This window comes from Syngnathus typhle, linkage group LG4 (genome assembly GCF_033458585.1).
Source record: "Syngnathus typhle isolate RoL2023-S1 ecotype Sweden linkage group LG4, RoL_Styp_1.0, whole genome shotgun sequence".
NCBI lineage: Eukaryota > Metazoa > Chordata > Actinopteri > Syngnathiformes > Syngnathidae > Syngnathus > Syngnathus typhle.
The window spans coordinates 17,314,966-17,340,277 of NC_083741.1; the positions used below are offsets into that span (position 1 = coordinate 17,314,966).

At 41.7% G+C, this 25,312-nt stretch overlaps 1 protein-coding gene across 1 annotated transcript in view; it reads left to right on the top strand.

Moving 5' to 3' along the window:
- Window positions 1–25,312, top strand: part of ush2a (Usher syndrome 2A (autosomal recessive, mild)) — a 112,400-nt gene that overhangs the window by 36,245 nt on the left and 50,843 nt on the right. Inside the window, exons 29-48 of the mRNA XM_061276698.1 lie at window positions 1,530–1,660; window positions 3,686–3,812; window positions 4,450–4,551; window positions 4,800–4,988; window positions 5,216–5,346; window positions 5,424–5,703; window positions 6,271–6,495; window positions 7,638–7,718; window positions 9,037–9,225; window positions 10,207–10,347; window positions 11,195–11,270; window positions 11,666–11,751; window positions 12,797–12,956; window positions 14,110–14,272; window positions 14,348–14,495; window positions 16,844–17,001; window positions 17,511–17,658; window positions 18,986–19,141; window positions 20,250–20,397; window positions 21,179–21,321. Of these exons, the coding sequence (XP_061132682.1) occupies window positions 1,530–1,660; window positions 3,686–3,812; window positions 4,450–4,551; window positions 4,800–4,988; window positions 5,216–5,346; window positions 5,424–5,703; window positions 6,271–6,495; window positions 7,638–7,718; window positions 9,037–9,225; window positions 10,207–10,347; window positions 11,195–11,270; window positions 11,666–11,751; window positions 12,797–12,956; window positions 14,110–14,272; window positions 14,348–14,495; window positions 16,844–17,001; window positions 17,511–17,658; window positions 18,986–19,141; window positions 20,250–20,397; window positions 21,179–21,321 (2,982 nt within the window). The remainder of the gene's footprint in view (window positions 1–1,529; window positions 1,661–3,685; window positions 3,813–4,449; window positions 4,552–4,799; window positions 4,989–5,215; window positions 5,347–5,423; window positions 5,704–6,270; window positions 6,496–7,637; window positions 7,719–9,036; window positions 9,226–10,206; window positions 10,348–11,194; window positions 11,271–11,665; window positions 11,752–12,796; window positions 12,957–14,109; window positions 14,273–14,347; window positions 14,496–16,843; window positions 17,002–17,510; window positions 17,659–18,985; window positions 19,142–20,249; window positions 20,398–21,178; window positions 21,322–25,312) is intronic.

A 25,312-nucleotide genomic window follows, 5' to 3' on the forward strand; every position in this document is an offset into this window, starting at 1 on the left:
AGTATTGTGGTTCATTTATATACGCATTTTTAAGGTGGGATGGGGTAGTGGGGCTATCCTCGATTAGTCGCGAGAGAAAATAGATTTTCACGTTTAGTGACATTGCAAAAATAAAGTTGGAAAATGATATATTCTGTATTAGTGTCACTTTAATTCAGACAACAACTATCTTTACATACAGGTACTATATAGTACATTGATAAAAAAAATGAAATGCAAACAATGGAAAAATATATCATTATACTGTACGTATATATGGAAGACAGAGTGAGTAATGCCAAAGAGGTCAAGAAGAAAAGGGGGAAGGTTAAAAGCAAGAGGAAGAGATCAGGAGAGTGTCAGCCAAGAGAAGGTTAAAGGGGGCTAATGTAATGTCAGATATCTGTCATGACTTCACTCTTCTTTGCACTCACAAGGTCAGCAATGTAAATGACATGCTTGCTTGATGTACACAACGCATGTTTGAATGGAAGGAATTCTTGATTATGTCTTCGATGCATGTTGTGCACTCTATATACCGTACATGTGCTTATAAAACATTCAAGAGAGAAACAAATCAGTCACAGTCAGCGCATTTTTCTTTTTTTAGCTTTAAACGACGTATTGTGTCATGTAACTGGTTGGTAATTTCATTTTTCAATGGTATAAAACCACGCAACATTGTAGCCTGTGAGAAAATGTTCCTTTTCAGAAAAGTGTTCTAATCTATTTGGAAATGGTAAATCTGCACTCATCTTGACTAGTCCATGTAACTGCTTGACTTTGCTCCATGCTAAGTGAATCCACTCTTAATTATTTTGCTAAGAGCGGCTCGTGTTGAACCCTGAACATTTTGCATTTAACTCTTGAGCTCTTCCCACACTTGCGTTCCCTACAGAGAGAAACACACACACGTTTGGAGACGCACCCATGAAACTTTAGACCTAGTCGAGGATTAAGATTCAATCTCGGATCCTTTGGTACATGACAGCGCAGCATGCTGGTAGATTCTTGAGTGTGAAGAAGACTTTTTATTGAGTAGGTTTTGGGCATCAGTGAGGAACTAGACATGTACTGGATTCAAAATCACCCCAAAAAGTCTTTGGGGTGACAACAAAAAGTATTGAGAGAAAACAATTCAGAAGAGTTTGGTTCCAAAATAAACTTGTTGGGTTTCACTTTCTGCGCAAGCACTGTGAAGGAGAGGATGACGATGAAAAGTAATGTGATGCATTTGAGGTGGGGAGGAAAAGCCAAAAATATCTTAGGAGGATTTTGGTTTCATAGATAAAAGCAAGAGATTACAAGTGAGATCTGTTAAAATAGCGGAATCAAGTCCGTCCTCTGAGGCTCGTCCTCCGAGCTTCATGTTTTCCCAAAGTATCTTAGTGCGAAGATTATCCTCGACAGTTGGCTTATAGAGAAAATGAAGTCCGCTTAGTGCTTTGGTGTAATTGGGATATCGTGAACTTGATGGAGATGTAACGAGAAATGTAAATGAATGTCTTTGTTTCCTTTTATCACAAAATTCTCATTTTATTTTTTTTCAGGTGTTGAGTTGAGTTTCAAGACTCACTCTCCAGATGGCTTGCTGCTCTGTGCCCTGTCTCCTGGACGTCAGGAAGAATTTCTGGCTATTCAGATTCAAAATGGACACCCCTACTTTTTGTTTGACCCTCAGGTATGAACATTCCAAATGTTTCACCATTAGTCACATAAGTAATAATAATATTTGTATCGGTGAACATTTAAGACAATTTTTAAGTTTCAAATCTAATTCTGTTCACTTGACATATTTGCACACCTTTTTTTTCTAATTCACCTCCTCTTAAGTCTTCCCCTGGCTCTTTTTGTCTTTTCTTCCCTCGCCTGCTCTCATCTTATAAATGTGATCTGTAGCCCCGCTCATTGCGTTCTGTCAGGGAGATGGAGCGAGAGTGGGGGCGAAAAAAAACTTTAAAAGTGTGTCAACGTTTGAATTGGACTGCAATTAACTCATTCCCTGCAGTCACCACGCGTGAATACCAATTGCAAGCTAATTAAGCTTTGCACCCTTGCGCGCGCGCGCACGCACGCACACACACACACACACACACAGCAGCCTCTCTTCCCTTATCCATCCTTACAGACACATGTAGAAGGGTTGAAGAGTCAATGATTCGAATGATGAAAGCAATGATAGCAGATGATTGCACGTATTTCCATGTGGTGACCATCTAATTAGGCTCTCAAACAAAAAACATGCATACAAGCCCATACAGTATATGCCATCCTCATCCGTATCCAAATGTCTTAATCAAATTGAAGCTTATGTGTTGGTTACATGCTGCTGCATGATTAAGCGTGTGTGTGTGTTTTCAGCAACTCAGCTGACTCTTTTGTTTCGGGTTAGTTTGGGATAATTAATAGCGGGCCAGTCTCACGGTTTATTGGTGTTCCCCTAGATACATCCGGCCAGGCCCATTACTTTTCCCGATTAGCCTGTTGCGCTAGGCTAATGGGATTACTAGTGCACGGTGTGTAATTTAGCATGACGCAGGCAAGTGATATGATTACAAAGGGCCTACATGACAAACATGGCGGACTACAAAATATGAAATGCCTGCTTAGTGTGTTTTGGCTGTCTCCCTCTTCTTTATTTTTTATTGTAAGCAGAAAAACACTTGTGTATCATCAACACAATTTAGGAAAAGTAATACAGTGTCCTGATAAAATCTGTGCTAATTTTGTCAAGAGATTAACACAACAGATGGCAATGACTGCTTTGGTGAGCAAAATAACACTAATTTCAACGTGTTTCATGCTTGCAGGTTTATTTTCACTGGTTTCTTTAGAAGTCTTTTAAAAGATGGCTTTTGATGTTCTAAGCTGTTATTTATTGTCTGTTTTTGATTATGGTACAAACAGTGGATTAAAACTGGGTGTGATTTTAACGATTGATCCTTCTGCGTTGTGATTTCACATTCTAATATTTTAGGCCTTAATCTATCAATCACATAGAGCTTGGCCCGTAGCGCAGTTAATTCTCGTAATGACTTACTCAAGGGCACCAACAGTGAGTTGTTTAGCATTTGTTGAGTATTTAATTGCCATGAATTTGGTCCGGTTGTGTGTCCCATTAAAAGAGTGAGGATGAGGCAGAGCACCTTTTGCCCCGCTGTCTTGTTAAGAAGAGCCAGCTAGCATTGCTTGTAAAGATGCCAGAGGCTGATATACTTTGGCATTCATACATTTATTGATCCCATCATTAAATCTTCATCACTGTTTGTATGGGCCTCTGTGCTGTCACTGACTTTTTGTGAGCATTTACCGATCTGGTGCTCATGTTTTACTACGTTACTTGTCTGGAACTTACTAAAAGCTGATCACAACAATGATGTCAGACTTAATGGAGACATTCATCTTCAGGCTCACTGGAGTGCGCTTATGGTGATTTTACATGAGCGAGTGACGTGTAGTATTGCCTGGATACACAAGAAATAGAAGACCTTAGATTGGTCCAGTCTGTAGTTTGGATCCGCTCAACAATCAGAATTTCTATAAAACTCTTATTTTAGTGTTGCTAACTGTGTGTCGCTAATGAGCCAAGGAGCTAGCTAACAGCGAGATTCCTGATTAACTCCTGATTTCCCCAATAAAGTGTCTAAACAATCCTTTTACTTTTCATCTTCTTATTGGATTCCACATTGTTGTATTTTTAATGTAGGGCTCAGTCGTGGCTGTGAGCGCACAAGGGGACGGAGAACGCCGCTACAACGATGGAAAATGGCACCACATCATTGCAACAAGGCGAGGGGCCGTGGGAACAATCGTTGTGAACAATCAATACAGAGGTAGCACATTCATACCGACATGTATCGCCTGCTTGCGTGGGTGTGGAAGTGCTAATGCGAGAGTCCACGCATGCAAGTCTGTTCATGTAAATTGTGTGGGATGTTGAAGTAATTGTGTATGTGTCTGCTTCATTGTGTGTACACTTTCCAGTTGTTAAGGTATTAAGCAGGTTAATCCCAGATACTCTTTGAGGAAACTACTGCTTAAGACGCACACTCATAGACACGCACACACACACATACACACACAAACACACACCTACTGAACCTTCTATGCCAGAGCAGCTGGTTAGTGTATAGCATGCTATCACTTTCATTTAGATTTATTTTAATCAATTAAATTAGAAGTATATTTAGAGCAGAGAATTCCATAGTAACTCAATTGCATATCAATCTTCACTAAATATTTGGAACCCAGTAAAAAGTGTGATAGTTATTTAATGATGATGTATCAACACATTATCATAAGAGAAAACTATATGATCGATGATGATTTCCATACTTTGTTCCATTGGTGATACCTTCAATGCAGTTAATGTGCTGTTTAAATTTTTTTGGAATATTTTTATATTTGTTACCCTCACCCCTCAGTTCTTCTTAAAGTGGTATGTATAACCTCACACATGTGCTCTACCAGGTAGTTCCTCAGCATCCAGTGGCAGCAAGATAATTGGTGAGAATACAGGAGTTTTCGTTGGAGGCCTGCCAAAAGAGTTTGCTCTGCAGCGAAAAGATTCAGGTGAATCAAACTCTATTCTCTCTTGGCATATGAATGAAATTAGCTGACATTTTGGGGGGAATGATTCTAAAGGCTTTTTCTGATGTAATTGTCTCCTTGGAAACATCTGGTCATTCTATGGTCAAGAATTTAATTATGTCTGCACTTTGGATGCATATTTCAAGCATAGAACCAACGTTGTAAAAACCTTTTAAGACTGACGGTTCAAGGTTTTTTGTTTTTTTTCTGTTCTTGTCTGTGCCCACCAGGGTCTGCCCAGCTGATACGACAGGGTTTCTCTGGTTGCCTGAGAGACCTGCGTTTCAAGATGACTGACAGCCCCTCGGAGCAGTGGAGATCTCTGGACTGGACAAAAGCCACAAATAAAATGTCAGCCTATGAAAGCTGGGAGGGATGCCCCATTCATACTGTGGAGGGAGCCCATTTTCTGGGTCATGGTAGGACAAACTTGATTGTTGTTGATAATGGTACAGATTTCTAGATTGAGTGATGTTATTGTACTTGTCATTTTAATGCTTAGGGAAGCTGAGATTTGCAAGTCGGGAGTATATTAAGTGGGGATCATCAATCACATTTAATTCATCATCGAGTTTTAGATCTGCTCCCTCGCTGACTACTTAGCGTAGCTACTTATTTTTCAATGCTCTTCCCCTTTTGTGTTTAGGTTACCTGGAGTTAAATAGAGATGTGTTTAGTGGAGGAAAGGACTTTGACATTTCAATGGAGTTCAGAACAGATCAACTGAATGCACTTTTGCTCTTTACATACAACACAAAGAGAGATGACTATATGCTGGTAAGTTTTTGAAAGAAAAGATCAGATTGTTATACAATGGACAACATTGTGATAGTTCTGTTGATGCATGCGTTTAGGTGGAGCTGAAGAGCGGTCTCCTGTCATTCCTTCTTTCCACCGGAGGTCACGTGACCGAGCTTAGCATGTGGGCGGGGCTTAGCTACTGCGATGGAGACTGGAAGCAGCTTTCCTTGGCGAAACACAGCTCGCTCATCTCTGCTGTTGTCGATGACTGGGCAGAGGAGACGAGGGAAGCGGGAACGGCGGGGAGGCTTCAGGTTGACTCACCGTTATACGTGGGTGGGGTGCCCCCTCAACTCAAACACAGGGCTCTGGACATCCACAGTCACAGACATGGTGAGATATGTATGCCTAAAAGAATCGGCCAAATTTGATCACAATCATTTAATTATATTGAGGTCTCTTTCTAAATTGTCATTGATTTTTTTTTTTTACATGATGCATAAGGGACACCTGTAGAACTTAGTAATAATAAGAGTCATGTCAAAAATATGAAATACCTAGTAATGCTCATACAGGCATTAATTTACCGATACATATGACCCAGATTATGAACTTTTTGAGATCTAAACAGTTGTTCGGATGATTTTTTTCTTTTTTTCTTTTTTTTGCTATGACATGATAAGATATTTTTTTTGTATTATGTGTCTGGTTACAAAGTGAATGTGTGCAACTCATATCACTGTACATGTACAATATTATTGTGGTGTTAAACTGCATACATCAAAATTAACAAGGTGAGTCAGTAAAGTGAAGTTCTAGGCCGTTATTATGATAACCCACATTTACCAACACTAAATGAAGTCAGGACTTGATGAACAAGATGCAATACTGAGACACAAACTTCATTCTTCTATCCTCTTCTCCTCTCCATTTCCCTTTCTCCCCTGTCCGTCCTCACAGGCTTTGGAGGTTGCATAAGAGGCCTCACCATTCAAAGTGATAAAACAAGCCCTCCTGTCAGTCAAAGTGTTAATCTCTCCGTAGCCTCGGGACGCTCCGTTAGAATCTACCTCGACGGGTGTCCTAACAGTGAAAGTCGTTACAACTGCAGGGGGAATGATTCAGTGTTGGCCTTCACTGGTAGAGAGACACACGCCTTTGATTACAGTCTGCAGCCATTCACTGGTAAGAATTGCAAATCATCTTTTTCATCAACTCTTTGCGTCTGACCCGTAGACTGTATAAGATGAGTGCATTTGGGAAGTATGATGTCACACTTGCCCGCAATTACCGGTGAATATCTTCAGTGGAATGTGAATTTCTGTAGCCAACATGTGATGCATATTTCAAGGTCACCAACTCTTTTGACAACTGCAAGTTTGATCTCATACATGTATTACATCAAAACAAATAAACTGAATATGAGGTATGCACCAAGCCACTCCAGATAAATGCTGAAGCTTTATTGGTTAGCTGGGCTTCCTTGGTCCTCTGAGGGGAAAAAAAACATCTGAACATCAGGCTTTTTCAGCATGACATTGGTCCATAAACATTACTGAGAGCGGAGATTTACGTGGCTTTCACAGACAGTCCCGCACACATACATACATTTTCCAAAATTACATTTGACCTTGCGTGAGCTGTAGGCGGTGCAGTGCACTTTTTACTTTGCTGTGTTTTAAAATTGAAAATGCAAATTCGAATGTGTGGGGCAAAGTCAAGGGAAATGAATATGAAGCTCACCAAGAAAGCCGCAGAATTATGTTTAGTGACACAAAAGGGAACTTGCTACACCTTTGCAGGGTTTGTCAGCAGAATGACAAAAAAAATTTTTTTTCAAAGGACACGCACATAAAATTCAGAAAATATTTTTAATAATAATAATAATATATTTTATTCATACGATGATCAGATAAATAAACTCCTTGTATATATGCATTGGCTTCCCTCATTGTTAAATACTTAGCTTCAGTCTTTTCGTTATTTTTGCTCAGTTTGGTCAGTTTTGCAAAGTCTTATGTACATTTCAATTAATCTTGTCATTTAGCTGACACATCATCCATAAAACACCAGTGAGCCCATTCAATTAGCATCCATACATTCCGATGCCATCACACTGCCGTCATCACATTTGACACATGATGGAATACGCTTATGATCATGGGCTTAATATTTTCCCTCCCATATAGAATAGGATTCCAGAACTTACTAATATGTACTGTTTTTACATTCATGAAATTAGTGTTGTACCGAAAATCTTTGTCATGCCTTTTTTTTTCCTTCTCTCTCTAACCTCCTGCTGCCATGTGCATTCACACATACATAAGAATACTTATACAGGATCATAGCTCTGGGCGCAGGAGGCTGGACAGCCTCGCCTTGGCAAAGAGGACGCAGCTGCGGCAAAGGTAAGACAATATTGTTATCTAATTTAACGACTTTGTTTCCATTCACAAATTCTCCTACAAAACTGTTTAAGCCCTGCTGTGACTCAAGGCAAACGGGAACTACTCCCACCTGTTGCAAGTTCTCAAGAGATTTTGGACGGAAAAAAAAAACACTACATCTTGTACAGTATGTGAGAGTCATCCCGAGCTAGTGATATTACACGCGCCTGACGCTATGAGAGATTGATAAAGCCACTATAAAGGGCATCCCAGTAAAAGGCTGTTAACCCAGAATGGCCCGACTTCTCCCTTGTGTAATATAAAGCTGCTCATTAGTAGTGAACGATACACTGGTAGGTCTGCTGTGCTGTGACCACACAGAGGAATGGAGGGGAGGTGCTAATAAATACATTAAGAAGCCAGGGAAGAGGCGAGCCGGGAGGATTGAGAGGCAAAGGTGAGCGCTTATGGAGGAGGGACAGTGAGAATGAAAATGGAGGAAAAAGCTGCAAAATGATTGAGTAATCATGGCTGGAGTGAAAGTGGAGAAGTAGTATTGGCATCGGGAGGAAATTACTCTTCGGTCATAAAATAATTTTTTGATTCTGGAAGTGTTTTCCATTAAAGAGTTGCATGTCAGACAGAAATGATAAAAGAGCTGCTTGGTGGTGTAAAAGAAAAAGAAAATTGTACACATTCTCTTGAAGTTGTTTCGTCAAAACCATTGTAAATCGTCCGGGATGAGAATAAGCGACGACTCGCGACAGATGTATAGAAACACGCAAAGATGGATGGAGACAGGAAGTGAAGAGGATGAGGCTGGTTTGACAGTAGACGGCGCTCCTGGCATGTCCCGAAAGGGAAGGCGAGTACGGCTGAAAAGGAGGGAGGTTGATTACAGTGAAATATAGCCCAGAATGAATGGGCGGCTCTACTAAATCAGCGCTCAAAAAGTTACTACTCTCATAAATACTATTTATGCTAATAGCAGGCATGATTTAGTGGGCCTATTAAACCATGTAAAGATGGGGGAGGCTTTTACTTTAACCTCTTGTACTTCCAACCTGTTGTTTTGGCTTGTTTTTATGTTTTTTTTGGTCTTTATTTTGAACAGGATTGGCTAACTAATGACATATTCACTACTGTGTATTTCTCTTTTTTTTCTTTTCAATTAATAGACGTAATTGTTTTAATTGGTCAGTCAGAAACGGGAATGATTGTCCCTTTTTACTTTTCTGCTACCTTAAATTTATTATTTTTTTTGCTACTCCAAAAACATAACCATGTTATTTATTTTTTTCAGCACATCAAATAATCCCCTCTATTTCTCTCACTCTAGTACCAAGCTTCATTCCACCTCCTTCTGCTATGCAGTGTCTGAATGGTTTCAGTGCCAAGGTGAGCTGGGCTCCACCCATTGGTGATGTCAGAGGTGTGATTGACAGGTATGAGTTGCGAGCCTACCAAAGAGATCAGCCAGAGATGCCGCCGATCAAAACCGTACACCTGGCTAATGGAAACTTCACAGGTAAAATGTTCTTGCATGTTCTTTCCCCAACTTTTATTGTAAAAACAGATCGCCACTGTCCTTTTCACTCACTGTGGGGTCTTCCTCACAAACGCAAACCCGTTAATGTCTCCTTGGCGAGCGCCCAGCATTTGCCGACCGTCTTCATTTGGAGCAAGACACTCAAGACTATCCCCATGATGTCATACCTTGGCATCGCTTCTTCCAACTCTCTCTCATTTTTCGATCTTTCCTCACTTCGTCTTCTGCAACGACAACGATGATGACGCCGTCCGCTCCTGCTATTCGTCGCCGGTCTCATCCACACTTCCATGTCTCCGGGCAAATATGAAGATGAGCTTGCCCGTCCCAGTCGTTCTCAACGTCTCCCAATCGTCTCGGTGTCCCCTCCCCTCCCCTCGCTCTTTGCCAGACATAATGTCCATCCGTGATAAGGCTTCCTGTTAATTTATGACGGCCTCGACATCCGACTGTGGAATCACACCAACGGCTGGAAAACACAGAACGCAAATGAGGGTGTAATGGCAGCGGAGTGGGGCCCTGGCCTCTAATTGAATTAAAAGACGGGCGGCAACCAGAGAGGGAGAACGAGAAGGGGAGAGCGAGGCTCTATCAGACAAGTAGAGGTTGACTGAGGATGAGTGGGGAGAACAGTGAAAAAGTGGATGGGGACAGAGAAAAACAATAAAAGGACACTCCACTTGCCAACTGCCGTACTTCTACATAGCAACAGCGTCACAGAGCTGATGACCAAAGTACTTGGCGACATCAGCCTCAAGAGCAGGACACAGACACGCAAGCGGAAAGCGTAATACATGCAGTTAGTACGTTTAAGGAAATTGGAATTTTACAGCTAAAGTCCATAAGTATAAAAATATGTCTATATATTTGAATATTTTGTTTTATTAAGACACAAAGTCCTTCTATAGGTTGTCTTTGAAAATCACTCCTCAGTTTTAAGTCAGTGCTCCTCTTTTTCAGGCATGTTGTCCGGTCTCACTCCGGCCACTCAATACGTGGTCACTGTAAGTGCTTGTTTTACGTCTGGCTGCACAGAGAGTCTTGGCAATGAGCACTCCGATGTTACTGATTTGAGATCAGTCCTCAAAACTCCAGAGGAAGGTACGACCAAACACTTCACCGTAGACCGAGCACACACACACACACACACACACACACACACACACACACACACACACACACACACACGTGCACCAATCTGACATTTGTAAGACGAAAGAAAAAGATTTAACTAAACAGCAGTGGGAAAATGAGGACAAATGGAAGGACTAGTTATGTCACTCTTCTACATGAATCTGCCGTGGGACTAGCGTGTCTTGTTGGGGTGTTAATGTGACGGTTGGGGTCAGCGGAGATGTAGCAAAAATCAATTTGAAGTAAAAGAGGGAAAAAAAAGATTACTATTGATCCACCTTGAGTCTTGAGTTAAGATACTGGATACCGGTGTTCGAGACAGAATATATCCATAAGGAAAAAAAATACACACACATAAAAAAGAAAATCACTTTTTTCTCAACATCAACAATTTTAATAATAGAACATTGGGGATTGCGTGATTCTTTTTTCATGTTTTTTATCAGTCTGCCTTTTAAATGTTGGTCACTGCTGTAGGACAACAGTCATACAATAAATGGAAAGCTCCAGGACCGGTGTCACATTGCAAATTGGGCGATCACACATAGCCTGGTCAAGCAAGACACAGACAGAACAATGTACTTCTTGATCTTCTACTTTCCGGTAGTCGGGACGTTGTGAGCAGCCACGTTGTTGTGGTAAAGCAGCCTCAAGTTGTCCTGCCATCATTCTGGCTTCTTGTGACACTTAGAACAAAGCAAATGTCCCACATTGAATTAATTTGGGTTTGAAATATTTTTTGGTGATACCAGTCTTTGAACTTAATTCATAATTTAACTTTTTTTATTTCAAAATTATTTATTTTCTTCCTCAGCTCCTGATGCTGTTTTTGCTCCAAATGCACTCTCCTCGCCCTCAGCTCTTTTTGTGACCTGGAAACCTCCCGCAAGGTAACACGGACACCTGCATACACAGCGCTTACTTGGATACAGTACACAATTGTTTTCCACGTTGCGGATACAGTACACTATTTTTTTTCCACGTTGCGGATCATTGGCTTTCCAGGCATTTAATAGTTGGTTAAATATGTAACAACTGGCTGTGAGTTTGCAGCAAATGCAGAATTCCATTCAGTACCTTGAATGTCGCACATTAATACTACTAATAATAATATCCTGCACTACAATATATGGCATACTATCTTCTGCCCGTATTATTTTTTTTAACATTTGGATTATTTTCCCAGTGTTTAAAGAATAATTTGAAAGCATCTAAATGCCAATATTTAAGACCGTATTAACTAGTGAATAATGATCCCCATCTGACTTTTTTGTGCCACTGATAGGCCCAATGGTGTCATCACAAGGTACCGCCTCTATCAGAATAACCAAATGGTCTACAGCGGGGAGGAGGGACACCACAACATTACCGGTATGCCGAGAGCAATAATGTGCGTGCGTGTGTGTGCGTGCGTGCGTGTGTGCGTTTGTGTGTGTGTGTGTGCGTGTCTGTGTGTGTGCATGTCCCAGCCTCAGGACCCAGCCATAGTGTAAAAAAAAAAGAAAATGGGGGAGTAAGGAAAAGCAAAATGGAGGTTATTTGCATTTGAAAGAGCCAAACGAGAGCATCGCTATTCTTACCATGGGGATAGCACTTTAAAATACACACACTTGAAACTGCGGCAGCAGAGAAACAAAGAACACTACATAACAGCACAATTGCCAACACACAGTTTGAAAATGTTCACATGAGATACTTAAAAAGGGGACAAAACACATGATCCACTCCTGAGACATCGGATGCAAATAAAAACATAGTGAGACAGTGGTTATGTGATGCAGAAGCTCTCATAAGTATACAAAAACACATTCTACAAAAAGCAGAAAGAATCTCCTCATATTTGATAAGAGTACAGTAAATTAGCCCCGAATCTTACATTATACAGTGCGTGCGTGTCTATTTGGGTCAATGAAGGCAACAGATATATCATTCACACTGGTTTAATAATGTGTCTGATGTTCATGTTGATTGGAAGGATTATGGACATAGTAATTATGCAGTATGCAAGGGAGGGGCAGCGGGAGCGCTTGTGACACACTAAGAGAAACAACCACAAAGGAAACAAGGAATATTTTAGTCCAAATAATCCGAGGCTGCAATTTGGCCTGAGAGACAGTGGGGAAAAAATTCCCTCACAGGACACTTCGTTAGGTACAAAAGACATACAATAAAAAAGCAGATCTTTTTTTTTTGATGTGTAAATGCAATCTACGAGAACAATTAAACCCTGCTATATTAATATTTCGGTGACTGCATGAGTCAATACAGCGTTTTTTATTTGGTCTTCTTACTGCAAGTGTACCTAATATTGTGGCTATGGCGTGTAGCTTTCTTGTCATGCTTGGATTAGTTTTATGAAACGATGCCATCATTCATCCTCTGCGTCTGTTTCATGCCGCCTCGCTGTGCATTTCAGGGCTTGGCGTCTATACTGCTCACGTACTGCTGCTGTCTGCATGCACTGCTGTGGGATGCACCAACAGTTCAAAGGTCACAGTGTTGACCTCTCAGCTTCCTCCCGGCCCGCTACGAGCGCCAACTCTGACCTTGCTCGACTCGCGGACCATTCTGGTGGAGTAAGCGCTCGCTGTTGTTGACACATTCTGAAAATTGAGACTGCATGAAGGGACGGAAGAGCGATAAAGGCGTCTCATAGCTGTGCATATACTGTAGAAGGAGGGAAAGGGCAATGGGGTTGTGGTGACCTTCTGAAGTTGTGTTTACCATGCAGAATATTCACTTGACACACTGCACTTGACCTTTCCTCTCTAGAGAGAGGAAGATAAATCTCTTACACCTTTTACCGTCCTGGTCATTTGGAAATGTCGCCGGACTTTGTGTACGTGTTTACGAGTGCGGCGCGTCCACGAGAAGTTATGGGAAATGAAAAAGACCTAAACGCAGGCAAACACAATATTTGATTTCTTCCTTTTACATTATTTCTTAGCAGACGCTAGATGATGACGTTAAGAAAAATGTTTTGTGTACAATTGTACTAGTTACCGAAACTGCATCTTCAACACGTTCTAATTCTGTAAACATAAACGTCTTGGCAAATTGTAAAACTGGTGTTCCGCGGGTGATTTCGGCTCTAAATTCACCTGCTGTGGGAAGGAGTATGTATTGCCTTGTTAGCACATTGACAACAGGCAGGGGTCAAAAGATCACACGTGGTCAATATTTCCCTATTATGTCTGTGAGAAAGGCCGAGGAAGACAGAAATGTGCAACATCTATGAGAAAAATGAAGAGGGAGAAAGGTGATTAATTGAAAGCTTGACGGGGAGGGGAGGAAATGGAAGGAAGTGAGTGTGAGAGACTGTGAGAAAGGTTGAGGGAGGCTCCGGGATGGGGATGAAGCAATATCAGCAGATTTATCCTCTGCCCTCGGATCACCAAAAAAGATATTTGCACAGGGAAATGCGAGCTTTCCTAAACATAAAGCTTTTTGAATGCCACTTGACAAAGTAGAAATCTTATAAAGAACGTGATAGATTAGTCAGAGCGGCTAATTGTGTCCTAACACATGCTTATCAGTCATCCCACAACTGGCGGAACCAAAAAATTCATCACACTTTAAAATTACCACCCCTTTGCAAACACACTAAAAGGAGTTGGGCTCCTCAGGGGTTGACATGAATTTTAGAAAGATTTATATGATAAATTGATAGAGTGTAATTATGCAAAATGCTTGACTTTATTGTAACAAATGAATTCTCCCCATCATCAGGTGGTCTCGCCCCTCTCAGGTCAATGGTGCTCTGGAGTTCTATTCCATCTTGGTGTCACAGAATGGGGCGGAGCCTACCATAGTCCACAACAGTTCTGAACTTATTGAAGAGCACACGCTCCGCGACCTCACCCCTGGCACGGCCTACACCATCACAGTGGCCGTGAGTCTTTTGATTTGGTTTTCAATCCTTACTTTCTCTTGAATCCTTGAACGTGTTTTTGTGTGTCCGCTTCAGGCTTGCACAGGCGGTGGCTGCACACGAAGCCCTTCCGCTCAGGCTGTCACTGAGGAAAGCACCCCGGAGAATGTCCCGGCACCACTGGTCACCCCTTTGTCCCCGCATGCTCTGCACATCAGGTGGACACCTCCTGATACTCCAAATGGTGAGGCATGTTTTAATTTTGCAATCATGATCCCCCATCCATGGTAGAACGTCCAAGTAGAAGACATTTATGTTGAGACCACACATGGGGGCTAAAAAGAATGGTTGAATATGAATCATATGAATATGCATAGTATGAAGAGAGAGAGAGAGGTAGAAACCAGGAGACCATACCGTGCGAGAAGAGCGCGCCGCCTTCCTTTGCTCCTTTAAGTGGAGGAAAAGTGCTCCCTTTTGACTGAGAAGAGAACTGCATGCTGGAGCGCGTCTCCTCGCAGCCTTTCCTTTTCTGCCCCTTTTCCTCTGTCTGGTACTTTTTACCTCCATTCGCGCAGCCAATTAAAATGTCTGTATGCTACAGACCTGCTTTGATTGAGGACGCACAAGATTGTAGTTTCAATGTGCAATGTTTAAAATTCCAATTTCATTCAAACTTATTAAGCATTGATTTGGTTGAGCAAAAATACGTTTTAATGCAAATTCCACAAATTTTCTGGCATAAAATCCCCACATTGAAGAACTTGAGACTAAATACATTATTATGAATTATGAGTTTTTATATTTTTTTACACCCTTCAATGTTTGTCTGGCATCAGTGTGTGAGTAAACAGGATTTGCAATGTTGCTGCGATGTCGTGACATTCGGGTTTTCCATCAGGAGTCGCCTCTATAAGTTGCTCGCATACTTTGTTTGGCATAGTTTTTATTATTTTATTTTATTATGAAATAAACTACTTGAATGCCTTTCACATTTTTTTTCAACAAGAGTTTGAGTTTAGTCAAGAATTCCTAACATATTTGGTTTCTTTAAAAACAAATTGTTTACCTCTGTCAACATGAGGAAAGTCTCTCTCTCTCTCTCTCTCTCTCTCTCTCTCTCACTCCCTCTCTCCCTCTCTCCCTCTCAGGATTTATGAATCCATTTCAATGTATGTATGAGATTCAGTTTTCATAACAAAGATCTCCTGTAGCTTTGGCTAACACCACTTAGCGCACAATACGCCGACATATTCATGATGAACTGACTACAGTGTGATAACAAAACAAAATAAATAGAGTGAGGAAAACCATATAAGGAATTGCCAGCCAATTTCACAGCTTCCAACATACAAACGTATATTATCAAATGGTATTGCCATGCTCGTTAACGTATGTGTAATTCCATAATGTGTGTGTGCGCGTGCGGTGTGGATTGTGTGTGTTTTAGGCTTAATGCCACATGAGCGCATTTCGCTCCATAAAGCCTGTGATGTGTGCGCATATTAGCCAGGGTAAATTACTTAAACCTTTCCTCATCTGACGACAGAAATGTATAACAAGGGAGACACTTAATCACGATTACCTGACTTCCTCATTGTTAACAAGCTTTCAGTTATTAACTTAAAAAAAAAGGCAGAGGAGCGCAACGCCCTTTTCTCCATTCTCTTTTTTTTTGTCAAGAAATGAAAATGACAATGGTGATGGTTACCGAGAAGTGAGATTTTGTATTATTTTCCCCTCACTCGTCCTGTCTCTCTCTCTCTCTCTCTCCTCCTTCTCCCCAATTCCAGGGGGATTTGTGGGGGATAATCCTCTCGGGGATTAGGTCGGGGCAACACGCAGACAAAGAGGGGAAATAAGCCTGTTATGCATTGGCTGCTTCATTTCCCAACCTGTCTTTATTACAGCCTATACTGATATGGGCTTATTCATACACACACACACACACACGCGCACGCATCGGCACACACAAACATAGCGACACCCTCACATGCATGTGATTGGCCACATTAAGAGCTCCCCTGATGTAACCGGGGTCCACAGGGTTTTGTGTCTTCATTTTCCTGATAGGTGTGTGTATCTGTATTGAGCAATAATAAAACCCACACATGATTAAAGCAGAGTAGACTCTTAGTTCTTACTACTGATCTTTTGAGCCCCCGCAGTATGCATTTTTATGAAGGAAAGGTACATTTGGGTGCCATTCTCCTTTTTTATATTAGGTGGAGGTAATGTAATGTAATTATTGGGCTAGCGTCTATGCGCGCTTGCCCTAGTCCTGTATCTTGTGTCCGTGTGTAGTTTATATGCACACATACTTAAAGGCACCAGTATGTGTGAGCGCATGGCATCGGTCTCTCTTAGGTTATTCTTTAAATCCCTCCATTGTGTTACTGCTGTCTTTGTCTTTGAATGACACGTCCCCAATCCGTTTATTCTTTTATTTTTTATTTTTTTACAATGTTACTCTATATTTTATTTTCACTTCCTGTAGATGTAATGAACAGGTGTCCCAATTCTTTTCATCTAAGTAGAATCACCAGTATGTCAAGCTTTACATTCTGAAATCACTTTTTTTTTTCTCCTCAGGCATCATAACCAGCTACAGCCTTTGGATGGACAGTGTTCTTATATTCAACGCCAGTTCCTCCCAGAGTTTCTTTGAGGTGACGGAGCTTTCCCCGTGGAGCAGACACGTCCTGAGGCTGCAGGCGTGCACGGCTCGTGGCTGTGGCAAGGGACCAATGGTAAGTGAGATGCTATTGGCACACATCTATGTGTTGATTTTTGTCAACAAACATTTAAGATACTGGCTTCACGTTTTGTTAAATATTTTGAATTCGACACATACTGCAGATGTTGCCAAAATTCCTCCTCTGAATAAGGTTGACCAAAATATGGGTCTTCTTATTGCAAGCATTATAAAACGTCTGTGCATTGATGTGCACGTGCGTGCTGCCGGGTGTCATAAAGGTGATCGATTCTCTCAGCTCAATAACGAGGGTCGCCGTGACGACACTGACATTTGCCGGCAAATGTCACTCCTTGCTCAACGATGCCTCTGACGACAGGCCCTATTTTTGGGCATTTTCCCAATACGGATGCTGTATTTAGTCAAGCGCGGTGAAAAAAAAAAAACAGCTGACGCAGGCAAACAAATAAAATAGAGGAAAAGAGCATATTTCTAACAAACACTCTGGCGATTAGCTTAAGTTGTATATCTGCACTTTTAACAGATTTTTGTTTTCTAAATCAGGTGGAAGTACGCACATTAGAGATGGCCCCCGAAGGCCCAATACTGCTAGAATTGACCAATCACAGCTCTCGGTCACTACGAGCCCGCTGGACTGCACCACCTCGACCTAATGGCTACATGAGCTACTCCCTACACCAAAGAAGTCAAGGTAATTCATATATTTAAGCAGAATATTTACAGTTGAATCTCAAATTGTAGATACTTCTCAGAAAAAAATATACTTTAAATTTTGCACAACATTTTGGATGTCAAATTGCCATATATTGTCAATTTGTCATGATGTGACATATTTTATTTCCATTTCTGTTATTTCCTCTGAAACAAAAAAAAGAGGTTGTTTGGTAATCCATAATGCCTTGTGTTGCACTAGTTTAACAATGCAACCTTAAGATTCAATAAAAACTCTTGAATCTTGAATCTTAAATTGTATTAGTTAACTTTGTTTTTTTTAAAACCTCAGTGCTTCAGCATGATCAGCTTTTCCTGTGAGAATAAATTCAGGGCAAATAAGTAAAACACAAGAATACGACTGCAAAGACTCTGTAAACCAACACGGTAACTTTGGGTGAAAGTCACGAAGAAAAAAAAAAGTGTTGCCTGATAAGAAGAAGAATCAAATTGTTGTGGTGGTTGGGAAAAAAACGTAGAAATGATTTCACCTGTGTATCTTGGGGAGAATTCGTGAGACCAAAGTAAATAAAAAACAGAAAACAAAAGTATGAAGATTGAGTGAAGAACAAAGTCAAGTTGCTGTAAAACAACAGGATGAGAGATTCCCGCTTCCATAGATGCGTTGGAAAAAGATTGCAAGTAGAAGCTACGCAACACATGACAAACAACAACAGTGGAAAGAGAGCCAACGCAAACAAGAAAAGTCGACAGAAAGGTGGGAAGAAGAAAATTGAACAAAATGAGAAAAGAACCACAAACTGGCACAGTGGTCCTTTAACTTGCACAGATTCATCAAGTCACGCACGCACACACGCACGCACTCTAGTCAGTGTTTGATCTGCGCCTCACTCAGGAACAGACAGATTAAAACGAGTGGAGGGAGGGAGGGATGGAAGAGATGCAGAAGAAAGAGAGATGGTGTCTCGCTCTAGTTCCCCATAAGCCAGTCTTGCTTTGATACACGCGGTGCCTTCATCAGTTCACACAGGCCTGATATGTGTTTGTGTGCGTCTGTCCATCTAAATATATTGGATAGGCTTCCATTGTGGGATTTTCTGATCCCTTTTCTTTGACTATCCTTGCATAACCTCAATATGGAAACCTCCCTTTTGATCATTCCCAGTTAGTATTCGCCTCTTTTCAACTCTTTCTCCCGCCTCCGTTTCCCCGTTCCACGTGCGTATGTTTTATTAATCACATTCTCGCCATCACATGGATGACGCTAATAAATAAATGGCAGCGTGACCAAAATGGCTGTCGACGTACGCGACGTCCTCTCACGGCGCTTCTCTGTTGTCTGTCAGATGGCGACGCGGCGCTGGACGCGGGCACGGCTGCCGGCGGGTGGCTGACTTTGACGGACCTGCAGCCGTACACCGACTACAGTTTCTGGGTGGAAGGTTGCAACACGCAGGGGTGTGTTGAGAGCCCGACCCTTCACGTGACTACGTCTCCAGCAGGTACAGCAAATGTATAAAGCTTCTTTGGCAACTATCTGACTTTGGTTGTCCTCGAATCTCATCACTGGGAAAATTTGCTTTATCTCATTCACTATCCCCAATAATAACTTTCCATGTGCATCAACAAGTCACCTTAGTTCAAGCTGATAAGTCCAAAGTGAAGGAACAAGAACACACATTTGCGCTTTAGTTAATTTTAAAGAGTTGAACAGAGACTAAATGTACCGCGCCCATTTCTCCAACAACAAAAAGACCCACTCAGGAAAAGTTCCAGTGTTCAAGTTCAAAACAAAGACATGAGAAAGTATAAATTTTAAATAGCAGACGTTTCCTCTCTTTCCAGCCGGCTTTCTACCTGCGCCTCTGGCATCTCTTTAGACGTCTTTAAGGCAAACTGTCTTGATGCGTCCTTGTTCCGAGAAAGAACAGAGGCGAGCGAGCCGTGCGGGAGACACAAGAGGAGAGGAGGAGGAGAGCAGGCCCAGAGAAGTGAACATAAAAGTGCATAGTTTAAAACGATTAGTGACACCTCTGATATTGTACCTGCTAACGCAGCATGAGAGAGACAAAGGCTCACTCGTGTGTACGCGTGTTTGTGCGTGCACGCGCCTAATAGCCATCCTTGTGCTAAAATGACTTGTGCAATCAGTGTGGTTGTAGTCGCGCCAGACCAGAGTGTTTGATTGAAGGGTCACTTCTTGGCACCCAAAGAGCGTCTCTTATTTTAACGCAGTCAAAACAACCGGCACACTTCTTTTCTCCTCTTAACGTATTTGCATCCCGTCTATCCTCGGGTCCCCTCCTTTGCCACCAAGAGTGTGGTCATCACCCTGACTCGAGATGTCATTTTCCAGCACAAATACTTTGATCACTCTTGAGAGTAAAAGTAACCTGCTGAAGAGTTAAGCTTCCTGTGTTTGTTAAATAGAGACCACTTGTGCTGTCAGTTCATCTTTTATGTTATTTTGTCTTATAACAATATGGTGGGAGACAAAATTATGTGAACCCTTTGGAATGCTAACACGAGTGCAAGAAATACCACATGCACTCATGGAGCACTCATGGTGATGCTGTTCCTTTCTCTCCTCCTCCATTCCTCTCTCTTCAGCTCCAGACGGATTGTCTGCCTTGAGACTCAGTCATTCTACCAGCACCAGTCTAAATGTGTCTTGGTCCGAACCAACCCGCGCCAACGCCCCGGGCCCTCTTCGCTACGGCCTTCAAATGAGGACATCACCCCAGAAAGCTATGATAAGGTGGCGCAAAATATGTCGCATGCAAATAAATTACAGAAAATTTAACTTGATAAAGTGGAGACAAAAAGCCACCAGAAAAGGAATTTCAGTTCACAGAGGAAACAGACAGGTACAGAACATGAGCCCGAATAAAGCAAGCGGGGCTATGCATCTGATATGTATTCATTACATGCTTCCTGACAACAAATTGCAATTTAATCCTAGAAGAGGAGGCTCTCATTCTGTGGTAATAAATAAATGACTAGGTACATGTATTATATATCAGACAAGCATGCCCTCCTCTTCTTCTGCTTTGCAGATCTCATTGTTCCCTGATTTATTCATTCATTCATCCCTTGTGTCCATCTAATGCTAAATGGCCGCTGGTCCCTCATTTATGACAAGGCTCTCTTACTTTAGCCTGCTTTTTCTTCATCGTGTACGAATACATGAGAGCCAAGCGGGTACCATGTGATTAAAAGCAATGAGGATGGTTCATGCAATTAACGGAGGGAGATACCTCTTTTACCGAACTGTTGATTGAATGTCTCGTGCACCGCTGACAAATGTCTGTGGATTTTAATGAAAACTTGATTATCACCATTCCATTTTCTTCATATGAGTGCTCTTGCATTAATGGCGAGTTCATTAGAGGCTCTATGAATAGCTTTTCCACAATGGTAAAATTGATAAAACATCCGGGCATTATTTGCTTTCACTTATAACTGCTATCTTTTGTTTATTGAAACAGGTTTATGAAATGTGTGCCGCTAATGCTATTTGTTGGTTTGTTCGTTATCAGGCTCCTGGAAAACATGACAGATACGTTCTCTTACAACGTGCCGGGCCTTTCTCCGTATACTGAGTATCAATTCCGACTTGTGGTGTCGCACACACATGGACAGACTGCAGGCGTTTGGGAAACCCTCCGAACAGCAGAGGACCGTAAGTACACAGTGATTTTTCTTTATGGATTTGGAGTAACTCTAAAAAAGGGGAAAAAGGGGAAACCCAAAGATGAGGAAGTTACTATAGCGACATGAACAGGCTGAAACTGACAGTATGAGAAAGCGAGACCTGCTTAGTGTACTGTACAGTGCTTGAGTGTGTGTGTGTGTCCGTGTTTGTGTGCGTGACCTCGCCAGTGTCATTGTGGGCTAATTGTGGTAATAGAATCATATTAGCCACTGGTGCAGCCTCTTCAGTGAAAAGTTATATATTAATTAGCGGCACATTATTGCGGCATACATAATCATTAAGCAGCTGAGATTTGCATACGTTTGATCTGTGCGCATGTACGCAACACAAGATGTTTGTACAAATTCTAGTGGTGGTGCTCACACGAACACAAATGCACCTTGTACGCTGGTGCTTCCAGGCTCACACACACACACACACACACACACACGCATGCACACACACACACACACACACACGTATTCTAAAAATCATGATTATGGCAACCATAATCACAAAACACACCTTCAAACATGCTCTTTGTGTTCAGTACTTTTTCCATTTCGTTTAACTCCAATGTAACTTGGTCTGAACTGTGACCCTGCTGACCCCATTTGTTATATATACTCTACTGTGGTGTACCAAATGTTGAATTTTTAAATTCATATAAACTATGTAATACAGGTTTCCATTCCCCCTCTCCACGTTCCTCACCTCTTCATCTCCTCTCGCCTCCTCTCTTTACATTTCAACAGAATTCCACCTCTCCTACTTGACTGACTTGCCCTTTAACTATTTACAAGTAGCGATAGACAGAATAGAAGAAGATCCGAAATAAAGACAAGATTTAAGTACAGAAAGAGAGCAAAGGTATAGAACAAGGAACGGCAGACAAAAATGGGGGAGGGAAGAAAGAAGAAGCCTAATGACGGAACACAGAAATGGAGGGACCCACGTTTCCTCCTTTCCTTTTTATCATTCCATTAAAGTTTTATATCCATCTTTTTTAATGTAATTTGGTCCCTATGAATTCCTGCCGCTGCAGAACAGACAGATGGCTCCTGTGAACATAAACTCCGGCCGTGTCGGACAGCTCCCTTTCCTCTGTCTACTCGCATGTTCGCACCAGCTAAGTGATCTAAGAGAGTGTGTGTGTGTGCCTAGCTGTGTATTCAAGTGTGAGTGTGTTCTAGCATGTTGGAGAGACTGATTAAAAGCGCCGTTTTGACAAAATGTTCTCAGCCTAGCAGTATTTGACAGCACGCATACGATTCGTCCGTATGGGTGAGGTAGTGACTGTTTTTAAATTCACCAAATTGAATTGAAAGGAAAGAGTGAAAAGGAGAGGTGAAAGGTACTGACACGACACAAGGAATTCATGTTGTTTAATGATGAAGTGACTGCACTAATAAAGCATTTTCACTTTCATGCTAGTCAGGCACACTCTTTTGTCTGGTAGTTTAGTTTCTTTTTCATGCCTTATTTTGTTGAATATCCAAAAGGATGACTGAAAAAAAAGATGGGAAAAATATGATGAATGATTTGCTTATTGTGATCTTTTTTTTCCTGTTTTCTGGGAAAAGGGTTAATCTTTTAGTAGATTGCTGGTAAGGTAGAGTACGTATACCGGCTTTGTCAGCTATTTTTCGCCATTAATTAAAATGTATTTTATAGAAATTTTTGGAAACATAAAGTTAGCCTACCATATTATTTAAGACAGCAAGATAAAGTCTTTATTTTTCTCAGGTTCTGAGAATCTTTAGCCGTCACCAGTACAAATGTAGCTTCCCTGATTTAAATTATTTCATGCCCTGGCTAAGACACACATTTGATTCTAATGCCATATATGGTTTTCAAATGTTTGGTTCCCCTTTTATATCCCACAGATTGGTCTGAAGGTTAGCAGGAATTATATAAATCCCTCTCAAATGTCAGCAGCTGAAAGTTCTATTGAAACAAATTTGAATGACTGACATCTCTGAGTTACTTGCTCAGTCGTAGTTCTTGAAAGGATATAATGCACATTAGGTATACTCTCCATGTCAGGGATACAAATCAACCTCGTGACCTTGGAAACGTATCGCGCCTTCTCGCTGGCTTCTTTTCCCGTCTCGTCTCGGCGTCTCCTCGAGCAACGTCGACATTAGGAAGTAAAGATATGAAATGCAATGTAAATTCCCACACTATTGCTTGTCACGCTTTGACATGGCTTCGTAAGCGTGCCGATAACGCTAAAGCTTGGCTTCCGTTCTGACTTTTAGCAGCTCCATCCACCTTCAGAAAACCTGTCACCCATACTCGCGTGCACCCAAATGATATTGATAGATATTGTTGATATTGTTACATATTGAAATGTAGGGAAACTGATATTATGGCAAATATGATAAATAATAATAATAATGCACGAGATATGCACAAAGGACTGGAAAGTAATTCTATACGTACATAGATGCAAACCGTATCCGACCCTCCCCCCTCCCTCGCCTCTTGTCACTTGATTGTGTTATTACTATGCTAACCAAATCCTTATAAATGTGATTTAGGGCTCAGTGGCCCCCACGCTCCCACTTTAGCCTTCTGCTACCATGTTTTACTGAAGAGAGGAGGTGTAAGGGAGGGTGAAGATAAAGGAGGAAGGTAAGACGCAGGGTTGTCGAGGTACGGGAACGGAGGCGGTCTCGGGGAAAACAAGACACCACGATAAGTGTGGTGGGGGCCTTACCACACATTCCTGCAACGCCCCTTTCCTCCTATCCGGAGTGTAGTAAAGTGTCAGTAAAATGAAAAAAAAAAAAGCATCACCTGCATCTTAAATGAAAATTTCAATTGAAAAACTTAACAGCCCTTCAAATTGCAGAATTTTACACGCGCCAGTAAAGCTTAAATAACACTCAACACTTGGGGGGGTTGAGAGGGAAAGGGGAGCGTGGCGACGACGAGGGTTACTTTGTGTGCGGGCGAGGTTTGATCAAGGTGACTGACTTTCAAAGACTGTTGGATGGAAAGACTGGCCTGAAAGTTGAAATCCATGATTGATTGTTGAAATGAATGACTAAAAATGTGCTTGTACTGTGAACACAAGAGCGATGTTAGAGTAAAGCAACATACAGCTCTCCCTAATTTACTTACTCACTACGGCCACTCCTACAGACAGACGCATGTCTAATTATCCATATCATTAAATTACAAAGAGAAGCGCCCCAACTTGTGGAGATGGAACTGCAAGTAAGGCACCAGAGGAAGACATGCACCTAGAAGACAGTCAGCAAGACGGGCTTTCGCTTATTCGTGGGGTTCACTGGTCCTTTGCTGGTAATTGAATCAGTGTGAGTGCTGAGTAGAGCTAGCATAAAAACCTGTTAACCCAAAAGGTCAACTCGCTGCATTGTTTATTTAGCAGAGAGAGCAAAGGGAAGAGAGAGAGAGAGAGACAGAGGGGGAGGTAGGTAGCAAGAGTTAGGGGAGTAGTTAGAGTCAGAGTTTTTGCATTATTGACAACCATCAGAAAACCTTCAAGTCTGACGTCAAAAAAGATCAGAAGATAATTATGGTTCATTCCAGGTGACCAAAAATGGGGACATACTGGTACAACACTCACACAGCCGATGGTATATCTTTACACGTGTGCTTGATCTCATACTTGACTCCTCAACCAGTCATACATGTGTATTCTCGACTGCTCATCTTCTTTCATATTTTCCCTTCTAGTATGCATGCACACAGACATCTGCATCTAGGAAATCCGTTAACGGTTAGCGGTAGCACTTAGTGGCGCAGCACGCTTCCTCAGTCAGCTCAGTCACCTTGATTTGCTTGCCCTTCACAGAGCCCCATTATTGCTCTCTGCATCGTGCATGTGCGTGCGTGTGTGTGTGTGCGTGGGTGTGTGTGTGTGTGTGAGTGTAAGCATGTGAGTGCGTACAGTACAGTGGCATGTAAATGCCAGAGGAGGTGTGGTGCAGGCCCTGTGACGGAAAGG